This window comes from Amblyomma americanum, chromosome 4, assembly GCF_052857255.1.
Source record: "Amblyomma americanum isolate KBUSLIRL-KWMA chromosome 4, ASM5285725v1, whole genome shotgun sequence".
NCBI classification, from domain to species: domain Eukaryota; kingdom Metazoa; phylum Arthropoda; class Arachnida; order Ixodida; family Ixodidae; genus Amblyomma; species Amblyomma americanum.
The window spans coordinates 137,599,474-137,614,491 of NC_135500.1; the positions used below are offsets into that span (position 1 = coordinate 137,599,474).

The 15,018-nt window shown below is 50.3% G+C and overlaps 1 protein-coding gene across 1 annotated transcript in view; it reads right to left on the minus strand.

Moving 5' to 3' along the window:
• Positions 1-5,798: 5,798 nt before the first annotated feature.
• The window catches only part of LOC144130382 (cytosolic non-specific dipeptidase-like), a 38,941-nt gene continuing 29,721 nt past the window's right edge, over positions 5,799-15,018 (minus strand). The window contains exons 12-13 of the mRNA XM_077664305.1: positions 14,603-14,769; positions 5,799-6,112 (exon numbers count right to left, since the gene is read on the minus strand). Of these exons, the coding sequence (XP_077520431.1) occupies positions 6,065-6,112; positions 14,603-14,769 (215 nt within the window). The 3' untranslated portion in view covers positions 5,799-6,064. The remainder of the gene's footprint in view (positions 6,113-14,602; positions 14,770-15,018) is intronic.

Below are 15,018 nucleotides of genomic sequence, written 5' to 3' on the forward strand. Positions count from 1 at the left end.
GGTAGCCAGGACTAACCTCTCTTGCCTCCGTGCAAATCTGATGGACGGAGCGCCGATGGCCTCTTTTCGCTCGAGACAGGCCTTCTTTTCCGGCTTGGAGCTTACTTTCCCACTTTTGTGACACCCGCTTCTGAATGTCGGCGTACCTGACCGTCCTGCTGTACGAGAATCTCCCCGCAGTGTCTACAAGAAAGACAAAGACGCTTTTCAAATCATTAGGGGTAACCGGGGCGTTTTATTGGCGAACATTGAACTGGACCGTGCGGGCACTCGGGGATTTTTCATGCTGTAGACTGCGGACGCTTCCTATGAGGCTTCATCTGCGGCCCTCATCCTAATCAGAGTTTAGAACAGGTGCAGTGCGCGCTCCGGGTGGTCCGAGAAGAGGCCGCGTCATTTGTTCTGGCGCGTCTTCTCCAATGCACTTCGCGTCACACGCTCTCCGGTTTTGCGTTGGCCCTTCTCAATGAGGCCGCGACGAGTGTCGTTGCCGGTTGTGGCCTCATCCTTGCGCAAGACTTGCTCTGTGTCCGGGGTTTGACCGCCCGCAGGAGCGTTGTCAGCAGAGGTGCTGCGGCTGGTGGGTGGGGCGTCCGGCGCGTTCGTTTCCGCCGCGAATAATCGACGGCGTACTCGGAGGGGCTCACCGTGTCGCCGCTCCCGAACGAAAGGCCGCGCTCTCGGAGTACTCATGTGCGTAGTCGAACAGGGCAATACAAGATGTGGCTCTCTGGTGGACCACTTCAGCCTCTTCTTCAACCGGCTGGGAAATAGTTGTTGTTGTTGTTGTTGTTGTTGTTGTTGTTGTTGTTGTTGTTGTTGTTGTTGTTGTTGTTGTTGTTGTTGTCCTCAAGGAGTTAATGGCGCGTACTCCCTGCGGGAGATTGGCCAAGACCCAGACGGTGACTGACAGATGCTCAAAAATTTTTTTTTAATAAGACAAAAAGAAATAAATATAAAGGAATGCAGCCTGGGTGGTTAAAATTAAGAACCTAGTTGCTGTGAGATATGGGTGACTGAAAAATAGAATGCGGCTATGCGTGCAGAATTCTGCATGTTTTGATGAATGGCGAAGACAAACTAAAAGGCCCTTTATCCATCAAAGCAATTCCCAAACTGCCGCTTCCGCCAGACACATGTAGCGTCTTCCCCTTCCGAGCTCTTCTCTGCCGACAGCGCCGTCTTTGTAGGCTCGGAAGCAAGTGCGGCTAGCTGCGCTAACCGTGTACAACACGACAGCACACAAGTTGTTTTCATTCTGTGTTAATAACTGTTTCCTCGCTTGCTCGCTCACACGTTCATGTACGTCACAAAATGTCGACTAGGCGAAATGCAAAAGATGATCGTATTCCGTGCGATGTCAGTGCGCGTTGAAGAACCCCAGGCGCTCGAAATTAATCGGGAGCCCTTCACTACGGCACCTCTTTCTCTATTTCTGCTTTCACTCCCACCTTCCTCCATTCCCTCTCAGCGCAGTAGTGGGGCCCGGCGAGAAGTGAGACGGTTATACTGCGTGCTTCCTGTCATCAAAACCAATTTTGATATTGTGCGATGCCCCGCCGCGGTGGCGCAGTGGTTAGGGCGCTCGACTACTGATCCGGAGTTCCCGGGTTCGAACCCGACCGCGGCGGCTGCGTCTTTATGGAGGAAAAACGCTAAGGCGCCCGTGTGCTGTGCGATGTCAGTGCACGTTAAAGATCCCCAGGTGGTCGAAATTATTCCGGAGCCCTCCAGTACGGCACCTATTCTTCCTTTCTTCTTTCACTCCCTCCCTTATTCCTTCCCTTACGGCGCGGTTCAGGTGTAATAATAATAATAATAATTGGTTTTTGGTGGAAAGGAAATGGCGCAGTATCTGTCTCATATATCTTTGGACACCTGAACCGCGCCGTAAGGGAAGGGATAAAGGAGGGAGTGAAAGAAGAGAGGAACAAATAGGTCCGTAGTGGAGGGCTCCGGAATAATTTCGACCACCTGGGGATCTTTAACGTGCACTGACATCGCACAGCACACGGGCGCCTTAGCGTTTTTCCTCCATAAAAACGCAGCCGCCGCGGTCGGGTTCGAACCCGGGAACTCCGGATCAGTAGTCGAGCGCCCTAACCACTGAGCCACCGCGGCGGAGATATATGAGACAGATGCTGCGCCATTTCCTTTCCCCAAAAACCAATTATTATTATTATATTGTGCGATGTCAGTGCACGTTAAAGATCCCCAGGGGGTCGAAATTATTCCGGAGCCATCCACTACGGCACCCCTTTCTTCTTTCACTCCCTCCTTTATTCCTTAACTTACGGCGTGGTTTAGGTGTCCGCCGATATATGAGACAGATAATGCGCCATTGCCTTCCCCCCAAAAATACAATTATTATTATTATTATTATTATTATTATTATTATTATTATTATTATTATTATTATTATTATTATTATTATTATTATTATTATACCTGCACAACAGAGGAAAAGTACCAATGGAATTTCGCTTCATTCATTTTTACGTTCAATTCTTGACTGCTGCTGAAGGTGCTGTGTTCATACGCAACAGCGGAAGTAGTCACTACTATCATATCGGCGAAGAAGAAGAAGACAGTGATAGATATAAATATCGCTGCATAGAGCGAACATGCGCACAATAATGTTATAAAAATAACCGAGGATGAAATAGAGGACAGAAGAATAATAGCAAAGCGCTTACGCTCACCTTTGTAACGCGCTAAACTCGGCCAAATCTTTCGCCGTGCTGCTTCCTGTCTTTTGCCAATGGCTTAGACTATACAGGACTATACCACAACGATTGCAGCGGGTGCACAGTCACGTGTTTGGCGCTGGTTTCTTAGTGAGACGTAATAGTCACTTGACTACCCACGTCGCGGTCACGTGACAAAATGCTGAGGCCGTGAAGCGACAACGTATCTTCACCAGACCTTAGTTTGCGAGGCTCCTGAGTAGGGCTCCCTAAGGCCTGCGTGACGGGGGCTCCAAAAAGGAGTTTCATTTCTGTGCAAACAAAAATTTTGATGATGATGAATGCTGAAGGTCTACGCCAAGGAATCCGCGGCGGAGTCGTCTGTACAAGGGCTCTCGCTGCAAAAAAAAAAGGGTAAAACAGAGTACTGTGACATAAATAGTGATGTCAAGGAGATGCCGGCAAGAGAACTGTGGCGATGCGCGCGGCCGGAGTGGTACGCATATCGAGAAAGACCAAAGGCCACAACTCCTCGCGTGCCACAGGGCGTTCAGTCAGGTTCCGGAGTTTAGCCGCAGCTTTTCCTTCACGACCGGAGGTGCCAAGTCTTCTCCCGCAAATATATGAGGATGGTCCCCTCGCCTGCCACCACCGCAAAACTATCACCGCCATCATCAATCCCGCTCACACTTCGCCGAGTGGAAGGGACATCACCTGGCTTTCACAATAGTTTTGTTTGTTTGTTTTTTGCCTCTGCATATATGCACCGTATGCACCGTGGCGTCTTCACTGTCCTGCCTTTTTGAGTCGATTTAAAAATGGGTGCTTATTTTCTTCTTCGAAGGCCTTGAATGTTATTTGTTGTTGCCAGATGTATCTCCTTGTTTTCAAACTTTGTTTTTGCCGTCTTCTTTCAGAGTCAGGCAAATCTTATCAGGTTGGCGGTGGGGTGGTTGCAGAGGGTGCCACCCTCGCCCACATTCTATTCCAATGCCCGGCGGACCCTCTCCCGCGGGGCCTGGAGCACCTCACCAGCTGGGAGGTCTGGGGGACCCTGCTACGCTCTGAGGACCCGGTCCGGCAGACGACCGTCACGGATCGGACTGCCGACGTCATGGACTGTAGGAACATGAACGTTTGAGTGTAGCGGGGTCGTGCGGGGTCCCAGGGGCCCGTGTGCCCCAAACACCTCTGTCAAAATAAAAGTTTTTACTACCAGCACCCCTGTGAGCATTCTGATTGCGCGAAAGAAATTGTCAAGCTGACTGCTGCACTGCTATGTTTCTCCCCTGCAAGCTAGCACCCATGCCTCAGCATGATCAAGCCGACGGAACAGAAGATGCCCGAAAAGAAAATTGCAAACTTTTATTTACGCTTGTTACGTAAACCCCGAAATTAAACGGTAACTATGCAAGATACAACTCAAGATTAAAGCAGCAAGCACTACTCTGAGGTGGCCAAGCAAGCCAGTGGCGTCGACTGATTGTCGTGACGTCGCAGTTATTCCTACCTGACGGAGGCTCCTGTCCGTTACCTGCGATTTCACGCTAGGGGATAAACCACGATGCCATTTCAAATGGCCGACGCCGTTGGCTGGAGGGCCTCCATTGAGCGATGTTTACCACTTCGTTCTTTAGTTGTGTCCTGCTATAGCGTACTGGCTGTTAATCTCATAAATATCTGCTCCTTTCCTTCTCTTCCTTAGCAAGGTATGGTCCGGGTATCCCTCCATTTTAAGGTCCAATGATGCGCTTTGGTGCATCAATGGGTACTGCTTTTCTGCGCAAGCTGTGCTCCCCTACCTTTGGCAGTGTTGTGGAACGAAGCGATGTGCTGACTTAGTCAAGACAGTGACTGGAGCCATTCCTTATTACAGCGAAAGCCGTTTACGGGCCGTTTCCGCTAATTTTCGGAGCATGTTTCCTTTTGGCTGAACGCTCTTAGCGTCATTCCTATGACCCGCCGTGGCGGCTTCGTGACTGTGTCATTCAGCTGCTGATCCCAAGGACGCGGTATCGATTGCCAACCTCGGCGACCGCATTTCGGTGGGGGGATACAAAAGACGCCTGTGTGCTGTGCAATACCCAGTCAAATTAAACTATATGCTCACAAACTCATGCGATCCGCATTGCGCCTTCTGTGGAGAAATGGCTAATTTATATGGCATGATATGTGCATGTCGTAAAAGTCTATAGGTATTGCGAATATCAGTGACGCAACAACTAAGAATTGGGAGTGTGCGCTCTCCAGCTCGGACACGGAAAACGAGATTTTTGTCTGGTGAATCGGACAAGAGCAGCAGCAAAAGCCAATGGGCTCCTGCGCTGAGGGCCCACCCCGCCAATACCAGACTTAACTGGATCAACAAACGTTTTTGACAACTACTGTGCGATGCCAGTACACGGTGAAGAACCGCAGATTATCTAAATTGTTTCGGAGCAGCGGAGTCTCTCAGAGCCTACATGTCGCTCCTACATGCGAATACCCCCCTTCCCCCCCCCCCCCCCCCCCCCTGGCTGTTACTACGTCGATACAACTCGATATGTGGGACCGGAGTTTATTGCTATTATGCGACAAAAAAGACGAGCATGTGCGAGAGAGAAACGAGTCGCGATGCCGCATTCATGTCCTTGTGTCTGTATTCTGCATGTTGAAACAATGAATCCACCCGCCGCGGTGGCTCAGTGGTTAGGGCGCTCGACTACTGATCCGGAGTTCCCGGGTTCGAACCCGACCGCGGCGGCTGCGTTTTTATGGAGGAAAAACGCTAAGGCGCCCGTGTGCTGTGCGATGTCAGTGCACGTTAAAGATCCCCAGGTGGTCGAAATTATTCCGGAGCCCTCCACTACGGCACCTCCTCCTTCCTTTCATCTTTCACTCCCTCCTTTATCCCTTCCCTTACGGCGCGGTTCAGGTGTCCAACGATGTATGAGACAGATACTGCGCCATTTCCTTTCCCCAAAAACCAATTATTATTATTATTAACAATGAATCCGCACCAATCCGGTTCAATAGAAAGTATTTTCCAGTGAAAACCGTTAACTTTTATTTAAGTACTATATCAAATCAGTGGCTCAGACTGCACGATTCCTGCAGTCTGTTCACCCCACAGCGGTCCATTCTGGGCTAATACGCAACAAATGACAAATGTGTCGGTCAGTAAAATTCTAGCGGTGAAATTTCGTTCTTGCGCAATTTACCAGATGTTTATGCTATATAAATGAATTACCTTGTTGAATACCTCATGCCTACATTTAATAATCACCGTTACCGTGACACACCAAGGTTCCGCTGGGCGTGGCCCAAGAACATACTGCATTCAGAATCAGTTTGTAAAAAGGAGGCGGGTGAACGCCAGGCCAGGCTGCTTGGCGAAGTCACGGAAGCTTTGCCACCTCGTGCCAGTAGGCAGCGAACTGCTTTGCCTGAAAAGAAAAGACGAAAAAGGAAGCAAACAATTTGTGTGTAATGATGGTAATAAACTTTTTCGAAGTTCTTCAACTAACACACCATAATCAGCAGACACCTGATCTTTTCATCATGTCTCACAGGATCTTTTTTTTCTTCTTTTCATGCGTTGCAATCACTCCATCTATACAGTGGCTAAGGCTACGGGAGTAAATGAATGAACACCCGAATAAAATTACCATTTTAGTGGCTTTGCTCAATGGCACGGGCAAGCATCCTCGAAATGAGCCTTAAGGTAACTAATGGTGAATTCCAATCGCAGGCCCGGAGTGGTCTGCACGCTCTGTGACAGAGCGCCTGAATCCGGCGCAGAGCGCGCGACCTGAAATTTCGATTGGAGTACACTTGCTCTGGCCAGAGCATGCAGGCCAGAGCATGTAGGGCGCCGCTATCGCCGCTGAAAAAGAACGTCACGCAAACTTCCGCTCGGATCCGCCGATTTCGGCGAAGCAGTCCCGACTGCTCCACGGAGCAATCTCGGCTCGGCAACCGCTCCCTGTCTGCGATTGAAAGACGCGATCCGTGGCTCAGATCTGCGTTTGGAATACAGTTGCTCCGAAAAGAGCAGGAAACGTTGTTCCCGAAGTGCTCCAACTCTGCGATTGGAAGTCACCATAAGAGCGGTTCAACAAACCACTTTACTAAACCGTGCGCCGCGCAAGCAATCGAGGACACTTTCGCAATTAACTCACCCATATCTAACAATAAATCTTTTCGGGAAACATGAGGTTAACAGCCGGAGTGAATGAAACTGGCTCGAGCGTATGCTACAGCATTACCGGCGTTCCAAAACTCTGAAGGTAAGGAAAAACAATTCCTTTGGTTCTCCATAGATTCAAAGCTGCGGCCTCAGAGACAGCTCGATGTCAACACAAGTCAGGCGTGCCAAGATCACCTTATACGTTTAGCAGAATGCGCACGTGCGGGCCAGTTGGTACATTGCTGGCAGTTAACAGCGGTGTACACCGGTACATACGAACACTAGGCTGGTAGCACTTGTGCCCCGTAGTAATAACGCTGTTAGCTGCCGGTAATGTACCAACTGGGCCGCCTTGTTAGCCACGCAGCCCAGGTCACGTGTGCTGATGTCTCCGTCACCGGTCGAGCTGTGACGTCACACGCAAGCCTACGTATTTAATGCACTTAATCTTCCTTTTATACGCACTCTAGCCGTGAAGACTACTTCTTTAAAATGCGATGCTCTAGCCTGCAGTGAGTGTACTTTGAGCCCCGCATGACAAAGTGAAAACTGGTTGTACACGGTGCGCGTTAACAGCGGTTGGTTACTGCAGAGGTAAGGGCGTTACCGTCGCCAGGCTGCTCGTCAAAAACAGAAGTCTCAGCAGTTCACAGGTGCATCTTCCTTGATCGCTCACCACCACTACAGCAGCACGGCGGCGGAAAGTTTGCGCGGTACGCTGGAATGCTCGTAGAAACTAAACAAACAGTTTCTTTTCATCCCAACGTCCTTGCCACTCATTGGATTGAACAGGATGTGACAAACACAGTCAGAAATAATACTAATGTGCCGTCAGCAAACATCTGACTTGCGCTTCCGGAATGAAGCGTACGCATGTAATAGCTGCGGATGCCTCGAACAGTGCCGGCTAGATAAATTTTGTTCTACATGAAGTTATATTGCAAATTCCAGTGCCACGAAAACACGCCGCCACATATGATTAATGCGTGCAAAGCTGACGCTTAAAGGTGGTCCAGCCAGTTATTGCACGTGTGATACAGTTCACCAGTGCGTATATGACCAGAAAACTTCTGTCTTCGGAAGTGCATAGCCATTTTGCGATGGCAAGACTGGCGATGGCCAGGGTTGACAGCGGTCAATATATGGAAGGGCCCCTGAAACCGTGAGGGCATTTTTCCATCATGAAAAGTGCCTCGGAGAACGACGCCACGTTACGGGCGACATTGTCCCATGATAATCTTTCATAAACGCTCCTACAGCAGCGGATAAGTTAAATGTAGAATATTCAGCTTTTGGCTGATTTTCTTTTCATACTTCACTAGTCTGCTCCGTTCTTCTTGGACCTGTGGCTCTGGCTGCATCACCGCACACAGTATAAAAACAAAAAACATCCAAACTGCTGTGTTATCACCGCCGCTGAAGCGATAGCGGCGGCGCGACTATCGCGGCCGTTGGCTCTATAAACCCCGTCGTTCGGCCACCGTGCCGCATTCCACTAGGAGCAGTCACGGAATAAACCACGTTCGGTTATCTACGCATTCTTCCTTCGCCTGCTGCTCCCGAACGAAACACGACATTTGGCGACGAGGATGGAATTCTGACCAGTTTTACGGCAAGCCGACATCGGAACGGCAGGCACACGGCAGCCACAGAGAAACATGCGGCAGTGGCGGGTGCGGTGACGCAAGTCGTTAGGGACACATCGAGCCCTCTGAAGGCTCTACGAGCGACTAGCCGTCGTACGAGGAACGCCTGACGCCGTTTCTTCTGGTCAACCGTATCCCTGAGGACGACAAGGTACACGCTTTTTTGAGCCTCATAGGCCCTAAGACGTATAAGTCTCCTCAAGTCGTTGATCGCTCCAGAATTGCCGGCTGCTAAACGAAGTTTTAAAGAAACTTCTTGGTGACCACTTGTCCCCGAAGATGTCGTAATGAGTGAACGCGCAAAATTTCACATTAGAGCGCAACTCGAGACCAAATCGATTTCGGAATATGTTGCGCGGTTGCGGAAATTGGCGCAGACATGCGAATTTGAATCCACCCTTGACCAGTCGCTGCGGGACCGTTTTGTCTGCGTCTGCACCGAGAAGATATACAGCGAGTGTTATTCACGGAGGATAACAAGCTAGCCTTCCAGAAAGCCGTGGAACGAGCGCTAGCCATGGAAGCGGCGAAAAAGTGCGTGGCAGAAGCGCACGCCTCGGAAACGAGCGCACCGGACGTTCACAAAGTCGGAGCAGTTGGGGAAGCTGATATGACGCAGCGAAATTGCTATCGCTGCGGGTCGGCGAAGCATCTAAGCCGTGTGTCCGCACATTGCGGCCACTTGCTTCAAATGCGATAAGAATGGACACATTCAGGGAGTGTGTCAAGCTGACAAGCAGCGAAAGACGAAGGGAGCGCGGCGGAACTCGGTGAAAATGTTGGTTCCCGTTCAAGCTTCTCTCAGCATGAAGGAAATTGTTTCGCCTCGTCTGGATCCGATTAAGATTTCGACGCAAGTACGAGGCGTACCCTTGGAAATGGAGCTGGATACGAAGCTACTCTGTCCGTCATGTCTTTGCATCAGTTTCGTCAGATGTTTCATTCGACGAAGGTCATGTCAACGACGCTCAAGGTGCGGACGTTCGAGGGAGCCATCGTCCAGCCTGTCGGGGTTGCTCACGTCACCGTGCAGTACGAACAGCAGAGCGCCCAGCTGCCTCTTTACGTCACGAGAGAAAAGGCACTCCCTCTGCTTGGTCGACAGTGGTTGCAAGCCATCCGACTCGACTGGAACCGTATCTTCTAGCTCAACGCGATTTCCAGGTCAGATGTTTCTGCATGTTCTACTCAAAGCGTCAGACTGCGCGCCCTTCTAAACAAGTACCAGTGTTTGTTTAGGGAGGAATTGCGGACAATTACAGAAGAAAGAGCGGAGTTGTCACTGAAAGAACGTAGCGTGCCGAAATTTTTGAAGGCAAGTAGTGTGCCCTTTGCATTGCAACCAGCAGTAGAGGCGGAGCTTAAGAAGTTGGAAGGCATGGGAGTCATTTCGCCAGTCGCGACAAGTGACTACGCCACACTGATTGTACCATGCAGTAAAGAAGGACGGTGGCATAAGGCTATACGGGGATGACAAGGCCACCCTGAATCCTTGTCTGGAAACTGACCGGTACCCTCTTCCGAGAGTTTACGAGTTGCTCGCGGTGCTCGCAGGGGGCCAAGAATTTTCTCAGATCGACCTCGATCGAGCCTACCAGCAGGTGGTAATGTCGGAAGTGTCAAGACAATACTTGACACTAAATACTCACGAATGACTTTTTTCCATAAATAGACTGCCGTTCGGTGTTTCTTCGGCACCTTCCATTTTCCAAAGAATAATGGATACAATGTTGAAAGATCTGAAAGGCGTCAGCTGCTATTTCGGTGACGTTCTCACCACTGGCAGGACATCGGACGAGCATTTTGCAAACCTCGAAGCGCTCCTAAAGCGGTTGACTGAGTTCGGGGTTCCAAAAAGAATTCCGGTATCTGTGTCCTGTTATCGGTGCAGCAGGTGTCAGCACAACGCCAGAGAAGATGGAAGCACTGATGAAAGCTTCCGCACCCACAGGCAAGCAGCAGCTGCAGTCGTTTCTGGGCATCGTGAATTACTACGGGAAGTTTGGTTTAGGGTTTAGGGGGGTTTAACGTCCCAAAGCGACTCAGGCTAGGAGGGACGCCGTAGTGAAGGGCTCCGGAAATCTCGACCACCTGGGGCTCTTTAACATGCACTGGCATCGCACAGTACACTGGCCTCTAGAATTTTGCTTGTTCCTCGATTGTCTACTCTGGCGAGTCCGCTTTACAAGCTGCTGCGCCGCGACCAGCCATGGCGCTGGGATGAATCATGCCAAGTGGCGTTCGAGCAAATTAAGAATGCGTTGGCGTCATCCTCAATCCTGGCGCACTGCGACCCCGGTAAACCTAAGACCCGGTAAAAGTGGCATGTGACGCCTCCCAGTACGGCGTGGGCGCAGTACTTTCTCATGTGCTCGAAGATGGAAGTTCTCGCCCTATTGTTTATGCGTCGCGCACATTAACTAACGCCGAGAAAAAGTATAGTCAGCAAAAAAAAAGAAGCGCTTGCCATTATTTTGTCATTAAAATAGTTTCATTTCTGCAGCTATGGAAGATGTTTCACGTTGTTTGCGGATCACAAGTCATTACCAAATATCCTGGGGCAAAAAACGGGCATTCCACCGATTGCGGCAGCGCGCTTACAGCGGTGGCTGTCACGTCGTCCGCTTACAAGTACTCGCTCGTGTACAAAAACTCCAGTGACAACGCAAAAGATTTTTGTTCAAGGTTCCCTCTCCAGGGCGCTGAAGACAGCACAGCTGAAGGCGAGAAAGCATTTTCTGCGTTGCGCTTGGAGTCGATACCCGTGTCCGCCAAAGAGATTGCGCGCCTCACAACACGTGATCCGGTGCTTAGTAAAGTGCTTCAGCTTACAAGCATAAGCTGGCCATTGCACTTGCAAGATGAGAGACTAAAGCCATTTTTCGACAGACGTTCGCAGATCAGCGTGCATCAGGGGTGCCTCATGTATGGCTTGAGGGTTGTTATTCCGTCCCCCCTTCGAGAGTCCGTGCTTCACGAACTGCACCTATGTCATCCCGGCATAGTGCGGAGCAAAGAACTGGCTCGCAGCTACGTTTGGTGGCCGTCAATTCACGCAGGCTTGGAAGCAAAGTTAAGAAGTTGCCAAGCGTGCCAGGAACAACGGAATGATCTATGTAAGGCACCCCTGCATCCGTGGGCATGGCCGACCGCACCGTGGAGGCGAATTAACTTGGACTTCGCGGAGCCTTTCCGAGGAACAATGTTTTTAGTGGTGGTTGATGCCCACTCGAAGTGGCCGGAAGTGTTCGTTATGCGAAGCACAACGTCCGGACGTACTGTGGCTTCCTTACGTGAACTTTTCTGCAGGTTCGGAATACCAGGGACGGTGGCATCCGTCAATGGACTACAACTGGTGTCCGAAGAGTTCAGGGCATTCATGCGGGACGTCGGGGCCAGACATGTGGCGAGCGCCCCTTACTACCCAAGCTCATATGGTTTGGCGGAACGTTTTGTGCAAACGTTGAAGTCAGCTCTGCGCAAGTCACGTCCCGCTGAGTCTATCGAAGAAACACTTCACAACTTTTTATTGGCGTACCGAAATACGTCTCATTCTACGACGGGAGATGCTCCAGCTAAGCTGTTAATGGGTAGAAGATTGCGCACCAGGCTGGATGCAATCAAGCTTACAGTGGAGGTCAAGGGGATGCACAATCAGTTCACCCAAATGCAGCAGCGGAAAAGCAAGAAAGACTGTTTTTATGTTAATTAAAGTGTTTTAGTTCACAATTAAAGAGTATCGCCGAAGTGGGCTCGAGGAACCGTTCTGAAGAAGACTGGACCTGTCTCCTACAAAGTCACAATGGCCACACCCCGAGGCAAGTTCATCTTGCGTAGGCACCTCGACCAGCTGCTGGGTAAACGCAAGTCCTATGCTGACCCCAAGGTCATCCGACCCAGACTTCTCGGAGGGGTTCCTGGTCACCTCTCAAAATCAGACGAGTGACCAGCCAGCATCAGAAGAGCCGGGGCCCTTGCAGTCTCCCGCGGTCCTTCCGGCGCCCGCTACTCCCTCTGAGACGTCTGCCCCTGGAAGACGCTACCTGTCCAGACAACGCCGTCCACCCGAGCGATATGAAGCTCGCTTTTAACTATTGTGTAAGGATACAATTTCCATGTTCGGTTATCTACGCAGTCTTCCTTCACCTGCTGCTCCCCAACGAAACACGACAGAAACTCTCTAAAACATAATTGGTTTCTTAACGTGTTCTATGTAATATATCTCTAATTCCATATGGCTCCAATGGTGTTTTTGACAGCGCCATCCGTTGCATGCGGCAGCCTGGATCGCACTATTTTACACGGTGCGGCTATGGCAGCTGCGTGGTTTGCGGGCGTTTAACCGCCTCAGCGTCGGCTGCAGTATTACGTCCCCTTGACACACCATCGAAGCCGTTAGAAAGGAAGCAGACGTTACTTTAGCACTATAGGCCCTAACCACCGCGTATATAATTGCACAACTTCGCTGAGGTATTGGCGGCGGCTCAGCCAACCGGTTGAATGTGATCAATATCGGGGTCTCATGAAATAGTAAACAGGGAAGACCTTCAGGGCTCCTTTAAAACTAACAAAATAGAATTTTATTAACGTTTCCCATTCAAGAACTTTCCTAGTAAATTATCTGCAACACCCCAACGGCGGCTGTAGTAACACGTCACCGTGACGCACCATCGAAGCCGTTAGAAAGGAAGGAGACGTTACTTACATCACTATACACCCTATATACCTGAGTACCGGTGAATAGCCACCCGATTCTTGGCTGATCCCCCAGTGTGGGTATGTGCCATCTTTTGATAGGATAACAACATAACCGTGCACCGCGTATATCATTGCATAACTTGGCTGAGCTATTGGCGGCGGCTCATTCAGTCGGTCGAATGTGATCAATCGCGAAGTCTCGGGAAATGGTGGGCAGGGAAGACCCTCAGGGCTCCTTTAAAACGTGGAATTTTATAAACGTTTCCCATTCAAGCAGTTTCCTAGGAAATTATTTGTCTTCACAAGGATAACGAGTTTCAGTATATGTTCTGCTGAACAAGATAGCGAAATGTGCTGCAGTGATTAATTAAGGGCGATATGTGTGTGATTGCTTCGACATACGTCCACCCGCCGTCCTTTAATAATTGTTTTTTGGGGAAAGGAAATGGCACAGTATCTGTCTCGTATATCGGCGGACACCTGAACCGCGCCGTAAGGGAAGGGATAAAGGAGGGAGTGAAAGAAGAGGTGCCGTAGTGGAGGGCCCCGGAGTAATTTCGACCACCTGGGGATTTTTAATGTGCACTGACATCGCGCACCCGCCGCCTTTTGAACGCACTTCCAGGTTTCCCACGAATTTCATGACCGCAGACGGCACACTCTCTCTATAGAGGACTGCAGCTGCTACAATGGACAGGCTTGGTTACAAGTCTTCAGGAATCATAATATTCTTTTAAGCTGTGTAGCTTTCAGACACACCCGAAGTCGCAGATCTCAAGATGGGGGGGGGGGGGGGGGGGAGAGAGAGAAGTGCACCTGACCTCGCCCATTTTTTTTATTTTTCTATGGCCTAATGACTTTTACTACGGTTGCACTTAAATCTTGCCGTTTTAGTGAATGCGACGCAATAAAAAAAAAGGCCGAGGCTAGATTTGAATTTTACGATCAAAACCCAACCTACATAATTATGCGGGCAAAACGTGAGGCAGTATTTAACCACGGTTATACCTAAATGTTCGAGCGGTAGCATTTTGGCTATATAACCCGGGTCAAACATTGAGGCCGCCATTGGACACTGCTTTTGGTCCAAATCGGCCAGGGTTAAATTTCGGGGTGACCCGGACCAAATTTTTGGAAATTATCCGGGCCAAATTTGGAGGTCTCCACAGTGTCGGGCACGGTCAATTACGGTTGGACACCAATTTTGCTCCAGATCGTCCAAGATCGACCTGTTGGTATGCTTTGCTTCTCAAGGTTAAACCAAGGTCAAATCGAGGCACGGAATAGCGAGCGACTTTTGCGTTGACTAGAGCTACCGCTCCGAACGAACCCGTCGATGCAAGCGTTGAAGGGGCGCCTGCATCGATGCGGATGAACAGTGAAAGAGTATGTGGTTCACGCACCGCGTTGATGTAATTCTCCAGGGTGGTGTTCTCGTTCTGCGCATGCGGTGAGCTTCCGGCGCAGTTGACGGGCATTAGCAGAGTGTTGCGGCACACGTGGTCCTGCAGCGCCCTCACCGTGCCTATGGTGCCCCCTTCGCGGGTCAGGTCCGGCTCCACGCCGTGCACTGCGCGGAAAAGGTGGCGCCATGGAAAGCGGGCGCTGGACTCTCGAGTCAAAAAACGAAGAAAGAAATAAAGAAGCGTTGATACTGGTGCCGATCGAGAGACGTATCTTGAGACCTTAGCTCAAAGGTATACGGCTCAGATTACAGGCCCCTACCGTTGACAAGAATTTATGTCTGGAGATCATGTTTCTTGCACCGATTGTCAAACGTGTTCCAGGCACGACTCCTTCTGCAGTTTGCCTCGCGTTC